The 24,904-nt window shown below is 54.6% G+C and overlaps 3 protein-coding genes across 4 annotated transcripts in view; 1 reads left to right on the top strand and 2 right to left on the bottom strand.

Annotated features, from left to right (window-relative positions):
• LOC120406482 (C-type lectin domain family 4 member F-like) overlaps positions 1–19,580 on the bottom strand; it is an 82,394-nt gene extending 62,814 nt beyond the window's left edge. The window contains exon 1 of the mRNA XM_039541374.1: positions 19,318–19,580. Within this exon, the coding sequence (XP_039397308.1) occupies positions 19,318–19,467 (150 nt within the window). The 5' untranslated portion in view covers positions 19,468–19,580. The remainder of the gene's footprint in view (positions 1–19,317) is intronic.
• The window catches only part of LOC120406477 (C-type lectin domain family 4 member F-like), a 331,059-nt gene that overhangs the window by 293,941 nt on the left and 12,214 nt on the right, over positions 1–24,904 (bottom strand). The window lies entirely within an intron of this gene.
• Positions 1–24,904, top strand: part of LOC120406480 (C-type lectin domain family 4 member F-like) — a 218,224-nt gene that overhangs the window by 161,915 nt on the left and 31,405 nt on the right. Inside the window, exon 11 of one of the 2 annotated variants that reach the window (XM_039541372.1) lies at positions 2,674–2,929. The exons of the other annotated variant lie outside the window; for it this stretch is intronic. Coding sequence (XP_039397306.1) covers positions 2,674–2,836 — 163 coding nt within the window. The 3' untranslated portion in view covers positions 2,837–2,929. Of the gene's footprint in view, positions 1–2,673; positions 2,930–24,904 lie in introns of those variants that run through there. 2 annotated transcript variants of the gene reach the window in all.

Consider the following 24,904-nt stretch of genomic DNA (forward strand, 5'->3'; position numbering starts at 1 on the left):
GATCAGGTTATTCAGCGTCCAGTCAGAAAATGGGCCTGAACTAAACCCGGCACAGAACTCGCCTGAATGCTGGGCTGTTCAAAATCCTGGCCTGGAGCCCCAGGCCAGGGCTCGGGCCACGGATGTTCTTGCAGCCCCAGCTCTGCCCCATGCTGCAGGGGACCCACCACAGCTCACAAGGGGGGAGCGATTGGGAAGAGGTGGCTGGGGAGACTGGGGGGACAGGGCTAGAATTCAGGAGAGCTGGGGTCAATTCCCAGCTCTGCTGCAAACTTCCTGTGTGATCTTGTGCACCTCTCCCTGCACCTCAGTTCCCCTGCAGGAAAATCATCCTTTATTTCTCCCACCTCGCGTCTATTCTGACTGTGAGCTGTTGAGAGCAGGGACTGTCCCCTTGTAGCAGGGTGGACCCTGCTCCGGGGTTTTAAGGGGTTTAAAATGTGGCCTGACAGAGCTGAGCTGATTGGGGAAGTGGCTGCAGATGGGGGCCACGCCCCAAACTGAGTAGCAGGGCCTTATAAAAGGCCAGATCAGCCAGGAAGCCAGAGAGTCTCTCTCTGTGGTTAGAGAGAGATGGGCCTGGCTGCTTAGACGTTAAGATAAGTACCTAGGGTGAAGCAGGATGGGGAAAAGGCTGAGGGGCTGAGGAAAGCTCCAGCCTAGGAAAGCCCCAGGCCTGCGGCCTAGTACGGGGCTAAGAGGTACTGGGGTTTGCAGGGGGCAACCTAAGGCTAGGCAAAGCAGCAGGTCTGACCCCCGTTGCCAGTGATGAGAAGGCTGACACTGCAGTCTGTCCCAGGATATGGGGCTCGATAGTGACTGAGCAGTAGCCATTCTGAGGCAAGTGGGGATAGCGTGGTGGCGGGGGTTCCCCTGAGAGGGGGAGACCCAGTTAGAGTCAAAGGGGCACCGGGTCCAGGGAGGGACATGGGGCTGAGAGTAAAGCAGGTGGATCACCAGCCTGCAGAGGGCGCTCCGGACTGGAAAAAGAGCTAAGTTGTGGAGTAACCAGTAGGAGGCGCCGCAGGGGTGAGTCCGACCGTTTACACCCCTCCTGTCCATACAGCGCCTGGCACACAGGGGCCTGCAGGTGCTGCTCTATGGCACGTGCTGATAATCAAGTGTTCTGCATCTCCACTGACGTCGCTGTGACTTTGTTCTAGGTCTGCAGCTATTGGATGAAGCACAGGCAGGAGTCCGGCTGCTGAAAGCCCAGCTGGGTAACGTCAGTGCAGCGTATGGAGAAATCCAGATCCATCTGGACAACGTCAGTGCAGCACGAGCAGCAGTGCAAAGTCACTGCAATAAGTACTAGCTGCAGTGCTGGCTGGTGCTGTTTCTGCTGGTGCTGAAGATGAACGGAGGATTTCAGCTCCCAGGCTTACAGCGCAGTGCCTTTCTCCAGCACCGAGTTCTCTTCCATTAAAAATCACCGTGCACCTGGGCCCACACCGTGTGGAGTTAAATTACACCATAGGCCTCGTTAGCCTAATGGGAGCATCCAGCTATCAGGTCTTCTTAGATGCTCCAAACCCGTCAGGTCACAGGCAGAAAGTGATCCTGGCATTTCAGCGTATGGGGCGTTACTTTCAGAACCATCCCTGAGCCAGCGTCCCCGGCAGGGTGTTGTGGGAGGTGCCAAAGTGCAAAAGACCCGAGACCTTCACCACTTATGATCATTGAAAATTGTTGATACTGAACCGAGATCTTCCACCTTGGGCAGCTAAATTCCTCCTGAATTCCCTGCCAGCTCAACTGAACAGTGAGTCTCCCTTTCCCATTACAGCTGTGCTGCTCTGCACTGGGACTAGCGCCCATGCTCCAGCCCAGATGCAGCTGCATTTCAGTGCTGGGGCAGTGACCCCGTGGTGTCTGCTTTCTGCAGCGCTCTTTGGGATCCATCACGTGGCCACAAAAGTTTCTTATTGTGATGCTGGAGAATCAGTATTCAGAAGCTCCCTGGGCTTTGGACAGCTGAAGGGCAGGGGAAATGCAGCACTAGAAACCCTGAGTTCCCTGCGTGTGTCCCCGGGCATCTCACCTCAGTATCTGCTCCTAGGTGATGTGCTGACAAAGCTCCCCAGGGGCTGGAGGTTTTACGGTGGGAACCTCTATTACTTTTCACAAGAAAGGAAGTCGGGATGAGGCAGGTTCCCGCCTCCTTGGGATTGCGCTGCGCCTCCCTTGGTCAGGCTGGGCACGGGAGGCTGTGGGGGGGCATGGCCGAGCCAGCTGCAGTCGGTGCAGTGACCTCAGGGGCCGTGGGTGGGGCCCATAAGCAGGGCCAGGAGAAGTTAATGACTGGCCCCGCTGCCCTCTCTCTCCCCGCTCCTGCGCTCCCATCTCGGGGTGCCTGGGATGTGCTGTGCCACCTGCTCTGGTTCTGGGCACTGAGATCCGAGTTGCTGCTGCTCAGCGTTTGGAGCCACACACTGACTTTGGCTCTTTGCTGGCCTGTCAGGCGCAGGGCAGGTGCTACCCCCGGCCGTCAGAAGCCCTTCGTTACCATGGCCACAAGAGCTGTGGAGAACTCTGAGGGGTGGCCGGGGTGCGCGCTCACCGCGCCACTGCTGGGTGTCTTGGTCCCCTGCCAGCAACAGAGTCCACAGAGCAGAACTGAGCTCAGGAATTGGCTGTGGTTCTCCACGGAGACGTTAACACTCTGATCCGCAGGTTCTGGGCGGAGAATCAGCCAGACAACTGGCATCAGGAGACAGGAGGCAGAGAAGACTGTGTTAAGACACGCGCAAAGAAGCTGAATAGGTGGAATGATGCCAACTGCACTCTGCCTTCTAGGTGGATTTGTAAGCAGGCCCATGGACAGGCTGGGCTGTGACATGCAGGTCCCAGCACCTCAGAAAGCGCCTTAATTTCCAAGCTATGCAGCATGTTTTCCAGCCACCTGCCGATGAGGAGCCCTGTGCACGGGGTGGGGCCGCATGGGATGTGCATTGCAGGGACGCTTTATCTTGCTGTGATATTTCTGGCTGTAGCAGAGAGAGCTGCCCTTATGCCGCTCAGTGTGACTGGCTCTGTAATTTGTATGTTTCAGGTCTGTCACTGATCGTGGAGTGATTGTTTCATAATCACCCAATAAATGATTTGCTTGACTTGAATTTCTAATTTTTGCACCTTTTGATCAGATGTTATGATGTTGTCAGAACCATCGATATATCCTTTTAAAATGTCCAATTGTATGTGCTAAGCAAGGGGTCTCAAAATATGTTTGGGCCACCGAGGAGATAAATTCAGGCTCAGCTGGGAGACCGGCTTCAACAGCTGTTCGAATTCTCCTATCCCTGCCTCGCTGTGCCATGTATCAAAACGTATCTGTCCCTTCCAACCCAACAGGAGCAGTCCCTCCCAAAACTGTCACGTCCTTGGAAGGGCCCAATCGGATGTATTTCTGCATCTCAGGCTGCTCTTCCTTCAAAGCCGTGGAATATTTATTTCCAAGGGCATTTATTACTGTGAGAAAGATGACAGCTCTGAGGACTGATGTCTACAGCAAGTAGCTCAGCCGATGGACCTCTATCAACACCCCGCCCTCCTCATGGGGATGGGGTAGCTCCATCTCTGAGACCCACTCAGTTCTTAACCAATAAGCTACTAAGCTCTGAGATGACAGACAGGGGGTCGGAGTTCTTTAAAATACTCACATATTTTTGCTATTGTGTCCATATTAAAGTAAAACAGAACAGCAAGTGAAGTAGACAGCACAGGTACCAAAAACTGCCCAATAAACAGAGAATTGCCCATTTCAGACACTTCTGAAAGGAAAAAAGTTATTCTAAATTGGGCTGACCCTCAACCCAGCTATGCAGAACCTGCCCAGAACCTGCCCCAACAGCCAAAAGGCCATTTAAAGCTTCCCCATGATTTTTGAAAGGGACAGTGTCATGACACACTTCTTAAGGCTGCAACGCTCAGGCCAGGCTGCAATTAGATGGGGAAAAGAATCCTGAGCTGGGTTTATACGCTGGGGTCTGACTCTGGTCTTTCATACACAGGAGTAACTCAAGCCAATAGAATGAGACTAGTGTGAGAACAGAACCCGGCCCTTGCTTTTCAAAGCAATAGCTCAGTTCCAAAGCCAGCATGACTGTGTCTTGACAGCAGAGTGAGTCTTATGCATCCCTGGGAAATTCTTCTTCCTTGAGGATTTTGAGTCGGGTGACGATATTTCCCGGATAAAAGAATGTTATTGTCTCAGTGGAGAATCAAAGCCACTTTCTGAGCTCGGTTCTGCTGCACAGATTCTGTTGTGAGCAGGGGACCAAGATCCCCAGAAACATTGTGGCAAAACGTTCTTCCCCTTTATCTGCCCATTGCAGAGTTCGCTGGGATGAAATTCAATAGTGCAAATCCAAGGTTATGCACTTAGGGACTGACAACAACATTAATCCCCATCTTCTCCAATTTGACTAATAATTCCTCATGTGGAACTGTTTCAAATGCCACTGAAATCCAGATAGATGAGATCTGCTGCATTTCCTTTGTCTAAAAAATCACTTATCGTCTCAAAGAAAGAGATCAGGTTGGTTTGGCACCATCTACCTTTTGTAAAACCGTGTTGTATTTTATCCCAATTACTATTTACTTCTGTCTTTCCAAATTTGTTCTAAAACCATGTATCCAATTGAGGTCAGACTAACAGGCCTGTAGTTTCCTGAGTCGCTTTTCCCCATTTCTTGAAATCTCCACCTCATCCTCCATGTTTGGCAGTTCCACTCCTTCCTTCCTTCTTTCCTTTGTGTTTATATGGCTAAAGAACTGTTTACTATTGGTTTTAATTTCCTTTGCAAGGTCCAATGTGCTTGGCTATTGACAGTTCACGTTGTCCCTGCACTTTCTGACCTCCAAGAGGTGGCTTTCGTGCTGATCCATCCCATCTTCCATTCCTTGTAGGATTTCTGCTTTCGCTTAATCACCTGTGTGAGACGCTTCTTCATCCAGCCTGGTCCTCAACCCTTCCCTAGGAAGTTTTCCCCCTTGCTTGGGATGCAGGCGTCAGAGAGCTTCTGCAACTGGGACTGAAAGTAATTCCAAGCCTCCCACTTTCAGATCCTTGAGTTCTTCAGCTCAGTCCATTCCCCTCGTTAATTGCCTTAATATTTTAAAGTTTCCCCTTTTGAAATCAAGGCCCCTAGCTGCAGACTAGTTTTGTTTATCCCTCCATTTAGTTGAAATTGAAGTAGCTCACGATCACGCAGGGCCGCTCAGAGGGGGGGCAAGTGGGGTAATTTGCCCCAGACCCCAGGATCCGCAGAGGCCCCCACGAGAATGGCCCAGCCCCAGCCCGACCCGACCCCGGCTCACCCATCTCCCGGACCCACAGCGCATCCAGGAGCTTCTGGACAGCTGCAGCGTGGCTCCGGCGCGGCCCCGGGCTCCACCCCCCGCAGAGCCACGTGGGCAGGGGGCGGGGCGGCGAGCTCCAGCGGGCCTGAGTTCCTCCGCTCGGCCTGATCTCGCAGCCCCACCCCGCTACCACGTGGCTGTGAGCGGGTGTAGCTCCGGCCCCGCCGGAGCCACACTAGCGCTGTCGAGGGAAGCTCCTGGATACACTGAGGCTCCGGGTGAGGGGGGAGCCAGGAGTAAGGGGCCGGGGCCAGGGGGGTTGGCTAAGGGGCAGGGAGTCCCAGGGACAGTCAGGGGACAGGGAGGGGGCAGAGAGTGGGGCGGTCGGGGACAGGGAATGGGGGGGTTGGATCATGGGCATTCCGAGGGTCTGTCAGGACTCAGCGGGGTGGATAGGGTCGGGGCAGTCAGGGGACAGGGAGCAGAGGAGGGGTCCCAGGGTGGAGGAGGGGGGGGGGGGGTCACTGCGGGACGGTGAGGGGACAAGGAGCAGGATGGGTTGGGTATTCTGCGTAGGGGCGGGCAGGCGGGGGGCAGGAAGTGGGTGGAGGTCGGATAGGGGGCAGGGCCAGGCTGTCTGGGAGGCACAGCCTTCCCCACCCTAAAGCTCATTCAGCAGTTTGAGGTTTGCAGAAGAGCCAAGCTGTTAGCTTTTCCACTAGGGCTCCCATCCCTTTCACTTCTCAAATGCCAAATTACAGTCTGTATGTAATTTCAGTGCCACAGGGAGATTCATGTCAGGAGGAGCTCTTTAAAATTAGCCACTGGGGGAGGGATCGCATGAGAAGAGCAATATCCTTCCCAACCCTACCAAGCGAGACCCTCCCCGCCCCCCTGCATTCCCTGAGGCTTCAGAGGGGTTAATTCAGTGGTTCTCAAACTTTTGTCCTGGTGACCCTTTCACATAGCAAACCTCTGATGCGACCCCCCCCTTATAAATTAAAAACACTTTTTTATATATTTAACACTATTATAAATGCTGGAGGCAAAGCGGGGTTTGACATGGAGCCTGACAGCTCGTGACCCCAGTAATAACCTTGTGACCACTGAGGGGTCCTGACCCCAGTTTGAGAACCCTGGGTTAATTTAATTTTAGCACCCTGTGTCCATTCACAGGCATGTGCTATTTTGAGCATTTCAGTGTTCACAACATAGGCTCATCCCAGATTCTGGAACAAGCTCAAATGCTCAGTTCATGGAGTATGTACATAGTCTATACTAAAGACAAACCCAGAGTAACCGTCTCCAGTTTGTGAGGGACCCCATGGAGCCAGTCTCTAGGAAACAGATAAATGCATGGAGGTTAAGTCCATTAATGGCTATTAGCCAGGATGGGTAAGGAATGGTGTCCCTAGCCTCTGTTTGTCAGAGGATGGAGGTGGATGGCAGGAGAGAGATCACTTGATCGTTACCTGTTAGGTTCACTCCCTCTGGGGCACTTGGCATTGGCCATTGTCGGTAGACAGGATACTGGGCTAGATGGACCTTTGGTTTGACCCAGTCTGGCTGTTCTTATGTTCTAAGCTAAATGAACCCAAAGTTATGGAGACAGATATGAGTCAAGGAAGCCAGCAGAGTATCAGAAACCTGGAAAAATCTCTGCCTGGATGGGCTCAGGCGTTTGGTCACAAGCTGAGGTGGTTCAAAAGTTTTGGATTTTTTTTTTAAGCAGAATTTTTTTATTGTTTCTTTAAACAATCAAACACAGCAAGCAGCAGATATTTGGCCACACACTTCTGAAACCCCAAACCATAGTCAGGTTTTGGCAGACTAATTTCAGCTTTTCAATTAAAAAAAACACAACAAATTTTGAAGGAAAGCAGACATTGTCCGTGCTTTTTTAAAAAACCCTAGTTTTCGATCCAGAAAAAGTTTTGATGGAAAATATTTGTCCAACCCTTTTAATGAGCTTTAGTGCCTTTTAGCTCTAGCTGATGCTGAGAACCAGTGATACCTTGTAAAGAAGTTTTCTCAAACCTGGGTTTGTGCCGAGATGCAGAAGGTTTATTTTTCCCAGGGCTGCCTGTGGGTGCGGAGCAAGTGGGGCAATTTGTGCTGGGCCCCGCAGGGGACCCCACGAGAATATAGTATTGTATAGTATTGCAAACTTTTTTATGGAAGAGGCCCCTGAAATTGCTTTGCCCCAGGCCCCCTGAATCCTGTGGGTGGCCCTGGTTAGAGTGAGAGAAGCCACTTCTGCAATGTAAGGGGATTATCTGGGCATCTGAGTGTTGTCTGCTGGTTCCAGGAACCACACCCCATGGGGGAGCGGCGCGAGCTAATGGCTGAGGGCCAGATCAGACAGGGAGGGGGTGCGGCAGGCTGAGACTTTCAGGGAGAGGAGAATCTGACAGTCTTGCGTCTCCAAGCAGCTGCCGTTCACCCTGGGGAGACCAAATCCAGAGCACATCGAGCACACTTACTTCTGTCCACACATAGATCCTGGCTCGAATGCAGCTCCAGTCTTCTCCCTTTAATGTGCAGGGGAGACGTAAGCCTGGTCTACACTAGGCATTTAAACCGGTTTTAGGAGCATAAAACCGATTTAACGCCACACCCATCCACACTGAGAGGCCCTTTATATCGGTATAAAGGGCTCTTTAAACCGGTTTCTGTACTCCTCCCTAACGAGAGGAGTAGCGCTAATATCGGTATTACCATATCGGATTAGGGTTAGTGTGGCCGCAGATCGATGGTATTGGCCTCCGGGCGGTATCCCACAGTGCACCACTGACTGCTCTGGACAGCAATCTGAACTCAGATGCAGTGGCCAGGTAGACAGGAAAAGCCCCGCGAACTTTTGAATATTTCCTGTTTGCCCAGCGTGGAGCTCCGATCAGCACGAGTGGCGATGCAGTTAAAAATCAAAATAAAGAAAGAGCTCCCGCATGGATGATGCGGATGTGATCGCTGTAAGGGCAGGCAAATCTGTTCTATCAGCGCTCCAGTACAGAAGACGAAATTCAAAATCATTTTTAAAAAATCTCCAGACAGACGCCATAGCAGGGGCTCAGCGCACTGCTGCGTGACAAGTTTAATGGAAAGCCAAAGAATCAAATGGACGCCATGGACTGGAGGACTCAAGCTATCCCACAGTTCCTGCAGTCTCCGAAAAGTATTTGCATTCTTGGCTGAGCTCCAAATGCTTCTAGGGTCAAACACAATGTCCGCGGTGGGTCAGGGCATAGCTCGGCAATCTATGCACCCCACCCACCCCAGAAGTGAAAGGGAAAACAATCCTCTCTTGACTCTTTTACATGTCACCCTATCTCTACTGAATGCTGCAGATAGACACGATGCTGCAGCACTCAACGCCAATATCCTAGTTCCCCCCACCGCCATGGGTGGCTGATGGTACAAAATGACTGGTACCCGTCCTTATCATCAGTCTATTGGCACATGGGGCAGTGCAAAAGGATTGGTAACCATGCTGATTAGCATTGGTAAGGTCAATCAAGGGCATCTGGTCCTAATTTTTCCTGGTAGATGGTACAGTATGACTGATAACCATCGTCATCATAGCAACAGGGGGCTGAGATCCATCAGCCCCCACCCTTCATGTGTAAAGAAAAGATTCAATTGCCCCTGGACTAGCAGAGGGATGCTGGGCTCCTCTCCTCCACACTCCTTACTGTCCTGTCTGGACTATCATAGCAGCTGGAGGCTGCCTTCCACTCATTTCTCACTAACAAGTCACTGTGTCTTCTTCCTTCATTCTTTATTACTTCATCACACAAGTGGGGGGGACAATGCTACGGTAGCCCAGGAAGGCTGGGGGAAGAACGGAATCAACAGGTGGGGTTGTTGCAGGAGCACCCCCTGTGAATGGCATACAGCTCATAATTTCTGCTGGATCTGACACAGAGCAGCTGTGCTCTCTGGTTCTATGATACAGTAGTTCTCTAGTACACTTGCCCAAATTCTAGACAGGACTGATTCTATTTTTAGATACCAAAAGAAGGGATTGACTCAGGAGTCATTCCCAATTTTGGCTTTTGCGCCCCTGGCTAAGAGCAGCCAGGGGCACTTATGACAGCAACAGATGGTGCAGTGCAAAAGGACTGGTAACCATGATCATCTTTTTACCAATTTATGGATTGGTAGATGGTACAGTACAGCTGGTAACCATCTCTGCTGTCATGCAAAAGCAAAAGCATGCTGCTGTGTAGCGCTGCTGAATCGCCTCTGTCAGCGGCATCTAGTACACATATGGTGCCAGTGACAAAAGGCAAAACAGGCTCCATGATTGCCATGCTATGGCATCTGCCAGGGCAATCCAGGGAAAAAAGCTGTGAAATGCTTGTCTGCCGTTGCTTTCCCAGAGAAAGGAGTGACTGACGACATTTACCCAGAACCACCCGCGACAATGATTTTTGCCCCATCAGGCACTGGGATCTCAACCCAGAAATTCCAAGGGGCGGGGGAGGCTGCGAGAACTATGGGATAGCTACGGAATAGCTACCCACAGTGAAACGCTCCAGAAATCGACGCTAGCCTCGGACCGTGGACGCACACCACCGATTTAATGTGTTTAGTGTGGCCGTGAGCATTCGATTTTATACAATCTGTTTTACAAAACCGGTTTATGCAAATTCGGAATAGTCCCGTAGTGTAGACGTACCCGGGACTTAGGGCTTTGCCCTGTGATTCGCCCCTTGGCTGCCTTGCAGGGAGGAGCCCAGCATCCTGGGGATGGGTTATCAGACAGGGATGCTGTAGAAAGGCCCTTCTGAGCATGGGCGGCAGGTTATATACATGTGCGGTGCCTGGCCCAGGAATACTCAGATCTGGGTGCCCTGCTCCAGCAATATTTGGAGCAGGGTCTCTCCCCCGGCCCTGCCTGGATCGGGCCCCGGCCCCCGTGGGCCTCCCCCCCACCCGCCGCCTCCCTGTCTGGAGCAGGTCTCAGCCCCTGCCTGCCACCCCTCCCCCTGCGTGTCCCCCCCCGCCGCGCCGCGCCACGTCCCTGCCTGACAAAAAGCAGAGCGCGCCTATCCCCTGCCTGCTCTGTGCTGCCGGAGATCGGCTCCCGGCAGAACTGCTGTCTGCTGCCGCAGGGTCCTAGCGCCTGCCATTCACTAATGGCAAGGCAGGCTGCCCTTACCCTGCCCTTCCACCCTCGCCCTGAGCCTCACCAACGCCCCAAACCCTCATCCCCAGCCAGAGCCCTCGTCCCGCCGCACCCTAATCCTCAACCCAGCCAGAGCCCTCATCCCCCCGCACCCTAATCCTCATCCCCAGCCAGAACCCTCATCCCCCCGCACCCTAATCCTCAGCCCCGGCCAGAGCCCTCATCCCCCCGCACCCTAATCCTCAGCCCCAGCCAGATCCCTCCGCCCCCCGCACCCTAATCCTCAACACCAGCCAGAGCCCTCATCCCCCTTCACCCTAATCCTCATCCCCATCCAGAGCCCTCAGCCCCCCGCACCCTAATCCTCAGCCCCAGCCAGAGCCCTCAGCCCCCCGCACCCTAATCCTCAACCCCAGCTAGAGCCCTCATCCCCCGCACCCTAATCCTCATCCCCAGCCAGAGCCCTCATCCCCCCGCATCCTAATCCTCATCCCCAGCCCTGAGCCCTCATCCCCGCACCCTAATCCTCATCCCCAGCCAGAACCCTCATCCCCGCACCCTAATCCTCAGCCCCGGCCAGAGCCCTCATCCCCGCACCCTAATCCTCAGCCCCAGCCAGATCCTCAGCCCCGCACCCTAATCCTCAACCCCAGCCAGAGCCCTCAGCCCCGCACCCTAATCCTCCTCCCCCGCCAGCGCCCTCAGCCCCCACCACCCTAATCCTCATCCCCAGCCCTGAGCGCCCTCATCCCCCTGCACCCTAATCCTCAGCCCCAGCCAGAGCCCTCAGCCCCCCGCACCCTAATCCTCAGCCCCAGCCAGAGCCCTCATCCCCCCGCACCCTAATCCTCATCCCCAGCCCTGAGTCCCCTGCTGCATGAACCCCTCATCCTCAGCCCCACAGCCCTCACCCCTGCACTCCCTCCTACCCCCAAATTCCCTCCCAGAGCCTGCACTCCTCACCCCATCCTATGCCCCCACCCCCACCCCACAGCCTGCACCCCACACCCACACCAGCACACCCACCCCCCGTCCCAGCACGTAGCCTGCACCCAGCACCCAAACTCCATCCCAAAGCCTGCACCCTGCACCCCTCCTGCAACCTAATCCCCAGCCCAGGATCTGCACCCCAGACCTCCACCCCCCCGAAACCCCTCCCAGAGCCTTAGGCAGGTGGGGCAGAGTTTGTGGGGGCGGAGTTGGGTGGCAGGGTTCTGTGCACCACCAAAATTTCTACAAACCTGCCACCCCTGCTTCTGAGCACACTGCTGCTGTCAGCCCCACTGTACTCCTGCCCAGAATCATTTTCCTCATTTCACTGCCTCGTTGTATTCATATTTCATGTTGTTTCAGGTTCCTTTTCTCATTTAAAAATATTCCTTTGGGCCTGACTTCACAAGTCCTAAAAGTCCCTCTCAAGAAATGCTTAGGCAGGGCGGAAATCCTGCTCCCAGATCTCTCTCACAGGATGCCTGCCTGGCACTAGAGTCACTCCTGATTTAGGAGGGTCGCCACATTCGAGTTCAGGTCGGTTCTGACCTTATTTGGCCTCATTCCGCTGTTGCTGTTAACCACAGTCAGGGACTAGGAGGCTGAGCAGTTACTGGATTTGGGGGGTGGAGTTTCCTCGGTCAGTGGCATTTGAGCTGTAACTTTCCATGGATACGTTTCTTCTTCTCCTTCAAGGAAACCCTCCTGAGACATCGGTCCCTTGGCGGCACAGGACGCGGGGCATCGTCACTGCTGTCCTTCTCCTCCTGGGTCTGGCCCTGGCCACATCCCTCCTTGCTATGACGCTTCTATGTAAGTTCAACTGCAGCTCCAAGCCCAACATTTGCCAACTTCCATACAGGCCAGCTGGCTCGACTAGGCGGGGGAGGGGAACATATTTCAGCAGAATATAGACAACGTTTCCACTCTGTCCCTCCAAATAAATCTCCTGCTCCAGGGAGTTCGAATGGAGCTGTAAGATCTTGCACTGCTGGTTTGATATTGGCACAGACTTTCTAAGTCTAACGATGGCCCAGCACTGGCACAGGTCACCGGGGGAGGCTGTGGAACCCCCATCACGGGAGGTTTTTAAGGACAGGTTAGACAACCACCTGTCAGGGATGGGCTGGGTGAACTTCATCCTGCCTGAGCATCACCTCAGGGACTTCAGATCACATGGGGCAGCCCCACATGCTCAACCTGTGCTCTGAGGGTCACGCTGGGTCCATTCCTGACCACATTTCACCAGCATGAGCCTCAGCCCCAGGCGTCCTCATGGCACCATTGAAATGCCCTACGGAGAGACTGGACGGCCCAGTGGTTCGGACACTTGTCTGGGGCTCAGACTACTGGGTTTAATTCCCTGCTCTGCCAAAGAGTCCCTGCCCTGGAGCCAGCAAACAGCTGAAAACAGGGAGCTGGAGTGGAGAGCTCTTGGAGGAGAGAGGAGACAAGCCCCTGTTCCTTAGGGGCAGTGAGTGGCAAAGACGACTGGTGCCACCATCTAAAGGGGAGGACACGTGACCGCCCCACGTGTCTCCTCTGCCCAGCGACCCCCGTGCCCAGCCCAGGGCCACCATGCACTCCCTGCCCTGCCAGAGTTACCTGCGGGGGGCTCTGTCCTTCTCCCGCCGCGCCTCCCCCTCCCCGCAGCACATTCGGCCAGTCTCCCTGGCAGCTCTGTGCAATGCAGCAGCTGCCTGAAAGCCCGTCAGGGGGTGCGGCGCTGGGTCACCCCCACCAGGGCCCTGCTGTTGGGGACAGGGGCTGAGTGAGCCGGAAACGTGCCAGGGGGCCAGGGGACTCCAGCTTGCTTGACCCCCATCCCTGGTAGCTTGGCCTTGATGGGGTAGCCCCTGCCACCTCCCCACCAGGCTCTCTCAGGCAGCCGCTGTGCTCCACAGAGCAGAGACCCTGAGCGGCCAACATGAGAAGTGGCTGGTCCTGCCCCTCCACTCCTGCCCGGGCCCGGCTGTCGGGATGCGGCCGAGCGTGACAGGGGTCAGTGTCAGTGGGAGAAGGACACAGCCCCTCTTCCTCCTCCCCACCCCGGCATGCCAAGCAGAAATATGGGGAGCTTCACCCTGCACACACCCCTATGCGCGCTCTGGCGAGTGGGTTCTGGAGAGTTTGCTGGTTTGTTGTGTTCAGTTTGCAGAGGCTGGTACGGGCCGTGCGCTGAGAGATGCAGAGCCTGTGATCACATCAGATCGGGCGAGGGGCTTCCCTGGTTAGGGGACCTACAAAGGCAGCCAAGCTGTGGGAAAGAAGCCAGCAAACAACTGGGAACAGGGGAGTTAGCGTATGGGGATTGTAAGGAGAGTTTGGGGAGGGGCGGTGACATTCTGTTTTTGTGTGGTGTGGGGTTTGGTCTCTCCTTGACAGGTGCTTAGGCAGGAAGGGTGTGACAGACACAGAGGCAGCAGTGGTAGTGACCCAAGCAATGGAAGAGACAATGAAGATTTCCAGATGTGGAAGCTGCGGGATGTACATGTTCCTGGTGCAGGTACCTGAAAAGAGCTTGTTTGTATGAAGCTCCGCCTGAGAGAGCTGATGGAAGAGAAGAGCCGAGGTCTGGAGATGGAGGTGGAAACTATGGTTGAGTTTTGAAGGGGATTCGAGCAGATGATGGAGGGAAGGTGAGAGGAGGCTGAAGGGAAAACTTAGGACTGGCAGATCCAAGCTGGACTGGAGAACGCGGCAGGGAGACTGCTGGGTGAGTAAAGTGGCCAGTGGAAACGTTATGATGAGAACCGGGCAGAGGAAAAGACCAGCTAGTGAAGGAGAAGTAGAGCTCAGGAACAGGTTTGCTGAGTTGGAAAGTGAAGAAGGCTGCAGCAGGGAGTAGCAGAAGGTGGGAGGGCAGGGAGAAGAGAAGAGCAGCTAGTCCTACAAGAAGAGGGGAAGAGTCAATGTACGTACCCAGAGTTCAGAGCCCCAGGGGGACAGAGGATGACTTGCAGTAGATTGCAAGGGAGAACAAAATACAAGGAGACTTGCATTCAGAAGGAACAGGAGGAAGGCTGGAGAATGGCACCAACACCAGGAAGAGGCAGGTCTACAGACTGGTGACTCCTTACTAAGAGGAATGGACAGGCCTGGCACCCGAGCCTGTACAGAGAATAGAAGGATGAGCTGTCTGCAGGGAGCTAAGTTATGGGATGTGGACCTGAGGCTGAAGAGGATCCTAATGGGAGCAGGAAGGAATCCACTGATTGTCCTTCACATGGGAACAAACGATACTGCTAGATTCTTGCTGGAATGGATCAGGGGAGATGATGCCAGGCTGGGGAAGACACTTAAAGAAATGGTGGCTCAGGTGATCTTCAATGGGATACTACCTGTCCCTAGACAAAAACGGAGAAAGGAACAGCAGAGGGAAGGAATATGGACATCAAGAGGAAAGACAGTTCCCAAACCAATGATGCTAACACTCAAGTAGTAGGTGATACTGGCAGTAGCATGACTGTGCCTAATCGCGAGAGGAGCCCTGTCAATTCCGAGCGGAAACAACTAAGGTGTCTATGCACCAATGCAAGAAGCCTGGGGGACAAAATGGAGGAACTGGTGCAGGAAGTGAAACCAGATGTTACAGGGATAACAGAAACATGGTGGAATAGTAGCCAGGACTGGAGTACAGACAATGGAGAGTATGTGCTGTTCAGGAAAGACAGAAATGAAGGCAAAGGTGGTGCAATAGCGTTGTATATTGATGAGGAGATAGACTGACTGTAAAGAGATTAAAAGTGCTACAATGGATAAATGAGAGACTGTTTGAGTCAAAATCACTTTGGGGAAGAAAGCTACCAGAGGCTCCCCTGAGATAGTGCTTGGGGTCTGCTACAGCCCCCCCGGATTCTATCTGGATAGGGATAGAGACCTCTGGAAAAACTTTAATGATATAGTATCAGAGGGGTATCTGTGTTAATCTGGATCTGTAAAAGCAGCAAAGAGTTCTGTGGCACCTTATAGACTAACAGATGTATTGGAGCATGAGATTTTGAGGGTGAATACCCACTTTGTCAGACACATGTAATGGAAATTTCCAGAGGCAGGTATAAATATGCAGGCAATAACAAGGTTGTTAGTTCAACCAGGGAGGGTGAGGTCCTCTTCTAGCAGTTGAGGAGTGAACACCAAAGGAGGAGAAACTGCTTTTGTAGTTGACTGGCCATTCACAGTCTTTGTTTAATCCTGAGCTGATGGTGTCAAATTTGCAGATGAACTGAAGCTCAGCAGTTTCTCTTTGAAGTCTGGTGCTGAAATTTTTTTGCTGCAGGTTGGCTACCTTTAAATCTGATATTGTGTGGCCAGGGAGGTTGAAGTGTTCTCCTACAGGTTTTTGTATATTGCCATTCCTAATATCTGATTTGTGTCCATTTATCCTTTTCCGTAGGGACTGTCCAGTTTGGCCAATGTACATAGCAGAGGGGCATTGCTGGCACATGATGGCGTATATTACATTGGTGGACGTGCAGGTGAATGAACCAGTGATGGTGTGGCTGATCTGGTTAGGTTCTGTGATGGTGTTGCTGGGCAGAGTTAGCATCGAGGTTTGTTGCATGGATTGGTTCCTGAGCTAGAGTTACTATGGTGCGGTGTGCAGTTACTGGTGAGAATATGCTTCAGGTTGGCAGGTTGTCTGTGGGCGAGGACTGGCCTGCCACCCAAGGCCTGTGAAAGCGAGGGATCATTGTCCAGGATGGGTTGTAGATCCCTGATGATGCGTTGGAGGGGTTTTAGCTGGGGACTGTATGTGATGGCCAGTGGAGTCCTGTTGGTTTCTTTCTTGGGCTTGTCTTGCAGCAGGAGGCTTCTGGGTACACGTCTGGCTCTGTTGATCTGTTTCCTTATTTCCTCGTGTGGGTATCGTAGTTTTGAGAACGTTTGGTGAAGATCTTGTAGGTGCTGGTCTCTGTCTGAGGGGTTGGAGCAGATACGGTTGTACCTCAGTGCTTGGCTGTAGACCAGGGGTCGGCAACCCCCGGCACACGTGCCGAACACGGCACACAAGCCGATTTTGAGAGGCACGCAGCTGCCTGCCGCTATCCCGGCCCCCCGCCCCACGCAGCCCCACCCCCCACCGCCTCCTGCGGGGCAGGAGGCAGAAGATTGGTTCTGCGGCAGCCAAGCTTCCCCCTCCCCCACATCTTCCCCCAGCGTGGTGCTTTCCTGCCCCCCCCCATCCCTGTGCCAATGAGCTGATGGCCCTAGCGAGGGGGATGGGGAAGAGCGGCAGGGTGTACACAGCTCCGTAGGGACGCAGCCTGGGGGAAGGGGGTGGAACAGGGCACATCCCTTCCAGCCCCCGGCCGTGAGCCGCTCAGGACAGGGGGCTGGGAGCACCCCCATGAGACGAGCCTGTAGAATTTGGTATTGGAGAGTTGTCTGGCAGCCTCCTTCTGGTAGACTCCTGAGGGTCACAACGACAGTCTGGACCTATACATAGAATGCTTCCGCCGACATGGACAGGCAGAAATTGTGGAAAAACAGCATTGCTTGCCTCATAACCTAAGTCGTGCAGAACGCAATGCCATCCACAGCCTCTGAAATAACCCTGACATGATAATCAAAGAGGCTGATAACGGAGGTGCTGTTGTCAGCATGAACTGATCTGACTACCAGAAGTCAAGAAAATCATTATTTATTGGGTGATTGTGAAACAATAACTCCACGATCCAAGGATTTTATTCAGTGACAGACCTGGAAACATACAAATTACAGAGCCAGTCACACGGAGCGGCATAAGGGCAGCTGTCGCTGCTAAAGCCAGAAATATCACAGCAAGACAAAGCGTCCCTGCGATGCACATCCCATGCGGCCCCCTCCAGTGCCCAGGGCTCCTCATCGGCAGGTGGCTGGAAAACATGCTCCATAGCTTGGAAATTAAGGCGCTTTCTGAGGTGCTGGGACCTGCATGTCACAGCCAGGCCTATCCATGGGCCTGCTTACAAATCCACCTGAAAGGCCTGAGTGCACTTGTAATCATTCCACAAATTCCGAATCTTGGGTCGGTGTGAACACAGTCTTCTCCACCATCGTTCTTTGGATCGTGATTGTTTGGCTCATTCTCCACCCAGAACCTACAGATCAGAGTGTTAATGTCTCAGGGGAGAACCACAGCCAATTCCTGAGCTCAGTTCTGCTCTGCGGACTCTGTTGTTGGCAGGGGACCAAGACACCCAGCAATGACGCGGTGAAGCGATGCACCCCCCGGCCACCCCTCAGAGTTCTCCACAGCTCTTGTGGCCATGGTAACGAAGGGCTTCTGACGGCCGGGGGTAGCACCTGCCCTGCGCCTGACAGGCCAGCAAAGAGCCAAAGTCAGTGTGTGGCTCCAAACACTGAGCAGCAGCAACTCGGATCTCAGTGCCCAGAACCAGAGCAGGTGGCACAGCACGTCCCAGGCACCCCCGAGATGGGAACGCAGGAACTGGAAGAGAGGGCAGCAGGGGCCAGCCATTAACTTCTCCCTGGCCCTGCTTATGGGCCCCACCCACAGCCCCCTGAGGTCACTGCACCGACTGCAGCTGGCTCCGGCCATGGCCCCGGCACCACAGCCTCCCCGTGCCCAGCCTGACCGAGGGGAGAGCGCAGCGCAATCCCAAGGAGAGCGGGAACCTGCCGCCACTCCAGACTCCCTGGCTGCACTGAGTCGACTTGGGGCCAGATCCTCAGCTGGTGTAAATCCCTGTGGTTCATTCCAGTCAATGCCGAGTTACCCCAGGGGAGGCTCTGGCCCTGGGTCTCAGTGGGCACTGAACACACACTCCGTGTTGAGGCTCCTGCTCTAAGCAAAGGGGCATTAGCAGAAATTCCTGAGAGGATTCACTGCTGTCGTGGCAGCGCCCGGGGGCCTCCCTCAGGATCGGGCCCACTGTGCCAGGTGCTGCATAGACACCAGGGGCCGCACAGACGCTGCCCGAAAGAGCTTGTGACCAATCGTGTAATAAATAATCACGTCTCTCAAGCTTTACTCACCCCCTGCTTGCGTCTGCTCTGTATTCTGTGCCATCCGCCCAGCGCCAGCTGCCTTCTGTCTCCCGGTCGGTGAGTCCAATCCAGTGAGCTTCTCCCTGGGTCTCGCTGGAGAGAAACGCCTGCACAACACAGTTTGCAGCATGTGCAGGTCACCCAAGAGAGGCTGCAGGATGCAGCCGCAGCTTCCTGGGCTGAACAGATTTTGGGGGAGAGGAAAGGGCGTCTGGTGGTGTGAGCAGGGCACTGGACAGCGGGAGACGTGGTGTCCTGCCCCCAACGCTGACAGTGACTAGCTGGGAGACCCTGAGGGAGCCCTGGAGCAGCTCTGTGTCTGCGTCTGCATCTGTGTCACACCAGCCCCCTGCCCTTGCAGGAGGCAAAGCTCGGAGCAGAGAACTGGGTGCAAAGCCTGGCCCTGCCGGAGGGTGGGATTTTCCTCCTCCGAAAGTGCCACAGAGGCCTGGGGTGAGGGCTGCAGTGGGCACGTGGGGAGAGAGGATTCTCTGAGAGGTGCATGGTCCCTTGCACACAAGCCTTCCAGATACAGGCTTCTAGATTGTCCAGCAGGAGCTCAGGCCTGGGGAGAGGGATCAAAGGGGTCCTCACTGGGAAAAGCCATTGGGTTTGCAGGAAATGCTAAGTTGGAAGTAGGGAAAATCAGAAATGAGCCTGACACCAAATCTCCCCACCTCCTCCCGGCACCCCAGATCCTGGCTCTGTTCCTCTGCCCATCTCTGCTTTTAAACTGATGGGTGAATCCCCTGAGTCAGGTACTAAGGCTTCACATCCTCTCCGATAGTTTGCCAAAAGGCACATCGCAGAATTGGAACCTCAGCTGCCCCCTCCCACCTCCTTCTGGTGTGAAACAAGGCACTGACCCATTATCCAAGCCCCTAGGAGCTTCCTGCACTCACCTGTTCCGCCTGGGAGGAGACAGAGGTCAGGTGTAAGTTCCAAGACACACAGAACTGCTCGGCCTCGTCCCACGACTTTTTTCCTTGTGAAAAGTAATAGAGTTTCCCACGGTAAAACCTCCAGCATCCGGGTAACCCCATTTTCAGCATGTCACCTAGGAGCAGACACTGAGGTGAGACGCCCGGGCTAAAGTCACAGGGACACACGCAGGGAGCTCAGGGTTTCTAGTGCTGCATTTCCCCTGCCCTTCAGCTGCCCCCAGGCCAGGGAGTTTCTGAATCCTGATTCTCCAGCATCACAATAAGTAACTTTTGTGGCCACGTGATGGATCCCACAGAGCGCTGCAGAAAGCAGACACCCCAGGGTCACTCCCCCAGCACTGAAATGCAGCTGCATCTGGGTTGGAGCATGGGTGCTGGTCCCAGTGCAGAGCAGCACGGCTGTAACGGGAAAGGGGAGACTCACTGTGTAGCTGAGCTGTCAGGGGGAATTCAGGAGGGGGAATGTAGCTGCCCAAGGTGGAAGATCTCCTGGTTTTGCATCAACAATTTTCATTTATCATAAGTGCTGAAGGTCTCGGGTCTTTGCACTTTGGCACCTCCCCCAACACCCTGCTGGGGGCGCTGGCTCAGGGGTAGTTCTGAAAGTAACGCCCCATACGCTGAAATGCCAGGGTCACTTTCTGCCTGTGACCTGACGGGTTTGGAGCATCTAAGAAGAAGTGACAGCTGGGTGCTCCCATTAGGCTAACGAGGCCTAGGGTGTAATTTAACTCCACACCGATCACCACGGTGTGGACCCAGATGCAGCCACCGGTGATTTTAATGGAAGAGAACTCAGGGCTGGTGAAAGGTGCTGCGTTGTCAGCCTGGGAGCCTGAAATCCTCCGTTCATCCTCAGCACCAGCAGAAACGGCACCAGCCAGCACTGCAGCTAGTACTTACAGCAGCGACCTTGCACTGCTGCTCGCGCTGCACTGACGTTACCCAGCTGGGCTTTCAGCAGCCGGACTCCTGCCTGCGCTTCATCCAATAGCTGCAGAGCTAGAACAAAGTCACAGCGACGTCAGTGGAGATGCAGAACACTTGATTATCAGCACGTGCACTAGAGCAGCACATGCAGGCCCCTGTGTGCCAGGCGCTGTACGGACAGGAGGGGACAGTCCCTGCTCTCAACAGCTCACAGTCAGAATAGACGCAGGTGGGCGAAATAAAAGATTATTTTCCTGCAGGGGAACTGAGGTGCAGGGAGAGGTGCCCAAGATCACACAGGAAGTTTGCAGCAGAGCTGGGAATTGACCCCAGCTCTCCTGAATTCTAGCCCTGTCCCCCGAATCTCCCCAGCCTCCTCTTCCCAATTGCTCCCCCCTTGTGAGCTGTGAGTGGGTCCCCTGCAGCATGGGGCAGAGCTGGGGCTGCAAGAACATCCATGGCCCCGAGCCCTGGCACTGGGCTCCAGGCCGGGATTTTGAACAGCCCAGCGTTCAGGCGAGTTCTGTGCCGGGGTTTAGTTCAGGCCCATTTTCTGACTGGACGCTGAATAACCTGATCCATGGACGGGTTTGTATGTGCAGCCCTGTGCCAGACAGACAGACAGTTGTGAGACGTGGCCACAAGGGGGCGCTCTGCCTCCAGCAATGGGACTGTGGCAGGTACCCAAATTATTGGAGCTGCACAGGGAGGGCTCAGGGACTGGGGGGCAAATGGAGACCCACGAGTCAGGAGCGGCTCTACAAATTTGGCCGCCCCAAGCAATCATGCCCGGGAGGCGCCCCCGAGCCGCGGGAGTGACTGCGGAGGGTCCGCTGGTCGCGCGGCTCAGCTGGACCTCCCGCGGCTGCGGACGGTTCGCTGGTCCGGCGGCTCCAGTTGAGCTGCCGCAGTCATGCCTGCGGGAGGTCCAGCCGAGCCGCGGGACCAGCGAACCGTCCGCAGTCATGCCTACGGCAGGTCCGGTCGTCCCGGGGCTCCGGTGGACCTCCCACAGGCATGACTGCGGCAGGTCCGCTGGCCCAGCCTGCCGCCCCCTGGGAAAGGGCCTCCCCAGGCGGGTGCTTGCCCCGCTGGGCTCTGGAGCCACCCCTGCCACGAGTGCAGCTCCACTGACGTCCTGCTTACACCAGGGTCTGAATTCGGCCCTGTGTGTCTCATGAGCTGCATCCGTCTTTCCCGCCAATGCAACGCTGACAATACAGGGGCCAAGGTGAAAAATATGGAGCGAAGGGAGCAACAGTGAAAGGACGGAAGATGGTGACCACTAGGCATCCTGCGCAGGAGCCTGGGGCGGATGCAGCCAGCCTGCCACTGCCAGGAAGGGAGCTAGGAGGGAGCCTGGAGCAGCCACCTGTCCCTGGGAACAGAGCCTCCGCTGGCAGAGGAAGGTGCAGAGCAGCAGCTCGTTAGACGGGGGACGGGACCACCTGGCAGGGAAGTGTATGGAGGGGAGCAGGAGGATGCCAGGCACCCACCATCCCTGTAGGCAGGAGAGTGCTCAGTTTCCAGGCCAAGGGAGGGGAGCTGACCCTGATGCCTAAGACCCTCGTCCTGCGACTTACTGTCCGAACCCTTTGCTGACGCGTCTGAGGCGTTGTCAGGCTGCAGAGAGACTTGGAGTTTCTGCACCGCTTCTTCAACCGCTTGCAGCTTGCTCTGTGCCTGGAGATCTAGAAATCACACGTCTGCAGGTCAGTGACCGAACCAAACTGCGGCTGGAGACCAGCCACGCGCAGAGAAGGAACATGCTCCGAGTGCGAGGCTATTCTCTATGACGTCTTTTATTTTAATCTTGGACAGCCTCCCTCCCGAGGAGGGACACCGGCACAGCCAAGGCCCCGTTCGGGGCTCTCTCCTGGTGTATGTCACAGAGCAGGGACCTGGAGCAGCCGGCTTCAGCCTCATGAGAGGCGGCTCCCTCCTGCTCCTCGCCCGGGCCCGGCTGCCAGGGAGAGCGGCCGAATGTGCTGGAGGGAGGTGCGGCGGGAGAAGGACAGAGCCCCCCACAGGTAACTCTGGCAGGGCAGGGAGTGTATGGTGGCCCTGGGCTGGGCGCGGGGGTCGCTGGGCAGAGGAGATACGTGGGGCGGTCACGTGTCCTCCCCTTTAGATTGTGGCCCCCCAGCATGGGGAGGCACCAGTCGTCTTTGCCACTCACTGCCCCTAAGGAACAGGGGCTTGTCTCCCCTCTCCTCCAAGAGCTCTCCACTCCAGCTCCCTGCTTTCAGCTGTTCGCTGGCTCCAGGGCAGGGACTCTTTGGCAGAGCAGGGAATTAAACCCAGCAGTCTGAGCCCCAGACAAGTGTCCGAACCACTGGGCCGTACGGTCTCTCCGTAGGGCATTTCAATGGTGCCATGAGGACGCCCGGGGCTGAGGCTCGTGCTGGTGATACGTGGTCAGGAACGGACCCAGCGTGACCCTCAGAGCGCAGGTTGAGCATGTGGGGCTGCCACATGTGATCTGAAGTCCTGAGGTGATGCTCAGGCAGGATGAAGTTCACCCAGCCCATCCCTGACAGGTGGTTGTCTAACCTGTCCTTAAAAACCTCCCGTGATGGGGGTTCCACAGCCTCCCCAGGTGACCTGTGCCAGTGCTGGGCCATCGTTAGACTTAGAAAGTTTGTGCTAGTATCAAACCAGCAGGGCAAGATCTTACAGCTCCATTCGAACTCCCTGGAGCAGGAGATTTATTTGGAGGGACACACTGGAAACATGGTCGATATTCTGCTGAAATATGTTCCCCTCCCCCAGTCGAGCCAGCTGGCCTGTATGGAAGTTGGCAAACGTTGGGCTTGGAGCTGCAGTTGAACTTACATAGAAGCATCACAGCAAGGAGGGACGTGGCCAGGGCCAGACCCAGGAGGAGAAGGACAGCAGTGACAACGATGCCCCGCGCCCTGTGCCGCCAAGGGACTGATGTCTGGGGAGGGTTTCCTTGAAGGAGAAGAAGAAACGTATCCATGGAAAGTTACAGCTCAAATGCCACTGATCAAGGAAACTCCACCCCCCAATTCCAATACCTGCTCAGCCTCCTAGTCCCCGACTGTGGTTAACAGCAACAGCGGAATCAGGCCAAATAAGGTCAGAACTGACCTGAACTCGAATGTGAAAAGCGACCCTCCCTAAATCAGGAGTGACTCTAGTGCCAGGCAGGTGTCCTGTGAGAGAGATCTGGGAGCAGGATTTCCCCCCTGCCTAAGCATTTCTTGAGAGGGACATTTAGGGCTTGTGAAGTCCAGGCCCAAAGGAGTATTTCTAAGTGCGGAAAGGAACCTAAAACAACTTATGAAATATGAACTCAACGAGGCAGTGAAATGAGGGGAAATGATTCTTTGCAGGAGAAAAGTGGGGCTGACAGCAGCAGTGTGCTCAGAAGGGCCTTTCTACAGCATCCCTGTCTGATAACCCATCCCCAGTATGTTGGGCTCCTCCCCGCAAGGCAGCCAAGGGGCGAATCACAGGGCAAAGCCCGAAGACTGTGTCTCCCCTGCACATTAAAGGGAGAAGACAAGAGCTGCATTCGAGCCAGGATCTATGTGTAGACAGAAGTAAGTGTGCTCGGTGTGCTCTGGATTTGGTCTCCCCAGGGTGAACAGCAGCTGCTTGGAGACACAAGACTGTCAGATTCTCCTCTCCCTGAAAGTCTCAGCCTGCCGCACCCCCTCCCTGTCTGATCTGGGTCTCAGCCATTAGCTCGCGCCGCTCCCCCATGGGGTGTGGTTCCTGGAACCAGCAGACAACACTCAGATGCCCAGATAATCCCCTTACATTGCAGAAGTGGCTTCTCTCACGCTAACCAAAGGGTGAAGCTGCCTCTCACTAATGTACTGAGTTTACAGTTCTCAGCCTTTCCTGAAACAGATTCTCGGAGGAGCTTCTCTGTCACTGAGCGCACACTACATTTTTCCTTATGTGTTCATAGAATCACAGAATATCAGGGTTGGAAGGGACCTCAGGAGGTATCTAGTCCAACCCCCTGCTCAAAGCAGGACCAATTCCCAACTAAATCATCCCAGCCAGGGCTTTGTCAAGCCTGACCTTAAAAACCTCTAAGGAAGGTGTGACGTTATTGATATAAATTGGGACCATATAGAACATGGGTTGCAACCAAGGTCCTGCAGTGGCACCAAATCTTAGATAAAGGGGGTCATCTAAGGTGTCTAAGACCAGGTTCCGGGTTGCTGGTTATAATTATGCTGTCGGTATGTCTGTATCATTTTTAGTTGAAGTTATGAATGTTGGCTCTATGCTGTCAGTATTTCAAGTTTGTGCTGTGCTTCTGGGGGAAGCCTCCCAGACAAGCTGGTGTTAGCTCTGCCTAGCCTGTTTGATGGCCCATTAAGGACCATTAAGGACACAATGGACCCATGGAGAGAAGGCAGACATGCCTTGTGACTCAGCAAAGTATGCAGGACTGGCTCATGTGACTCCAGACTCCATTTTGCTGTAAAATTCCACAGTGAAGACAAAGGGATTCTTACACCTGGAAAAGTCTATATAAGCCTAATGCCTCATCTCCATCTTGTCTTCAATCCTGCTTCTGACCTCTGGAGGAACTTTGCCACAAACTGAAGCTCTACACCAGGGACTGAGG

Source organism: Mauremys reevesii, linkage group 5 (assembly GCF_016161935.1).
Source record: "Mauremys reevesii isolate NIE-2019 linkage group 5, ASM1616193v1, whole genome shotgun sequence".
In the NCBI taxonomy this organism is placed as follows: domain Eukaryota; kingdom Metazoa; phylum Chordata; order Testudines; family Geoemydidae; genus Mauremys; species Mauremys reevesii.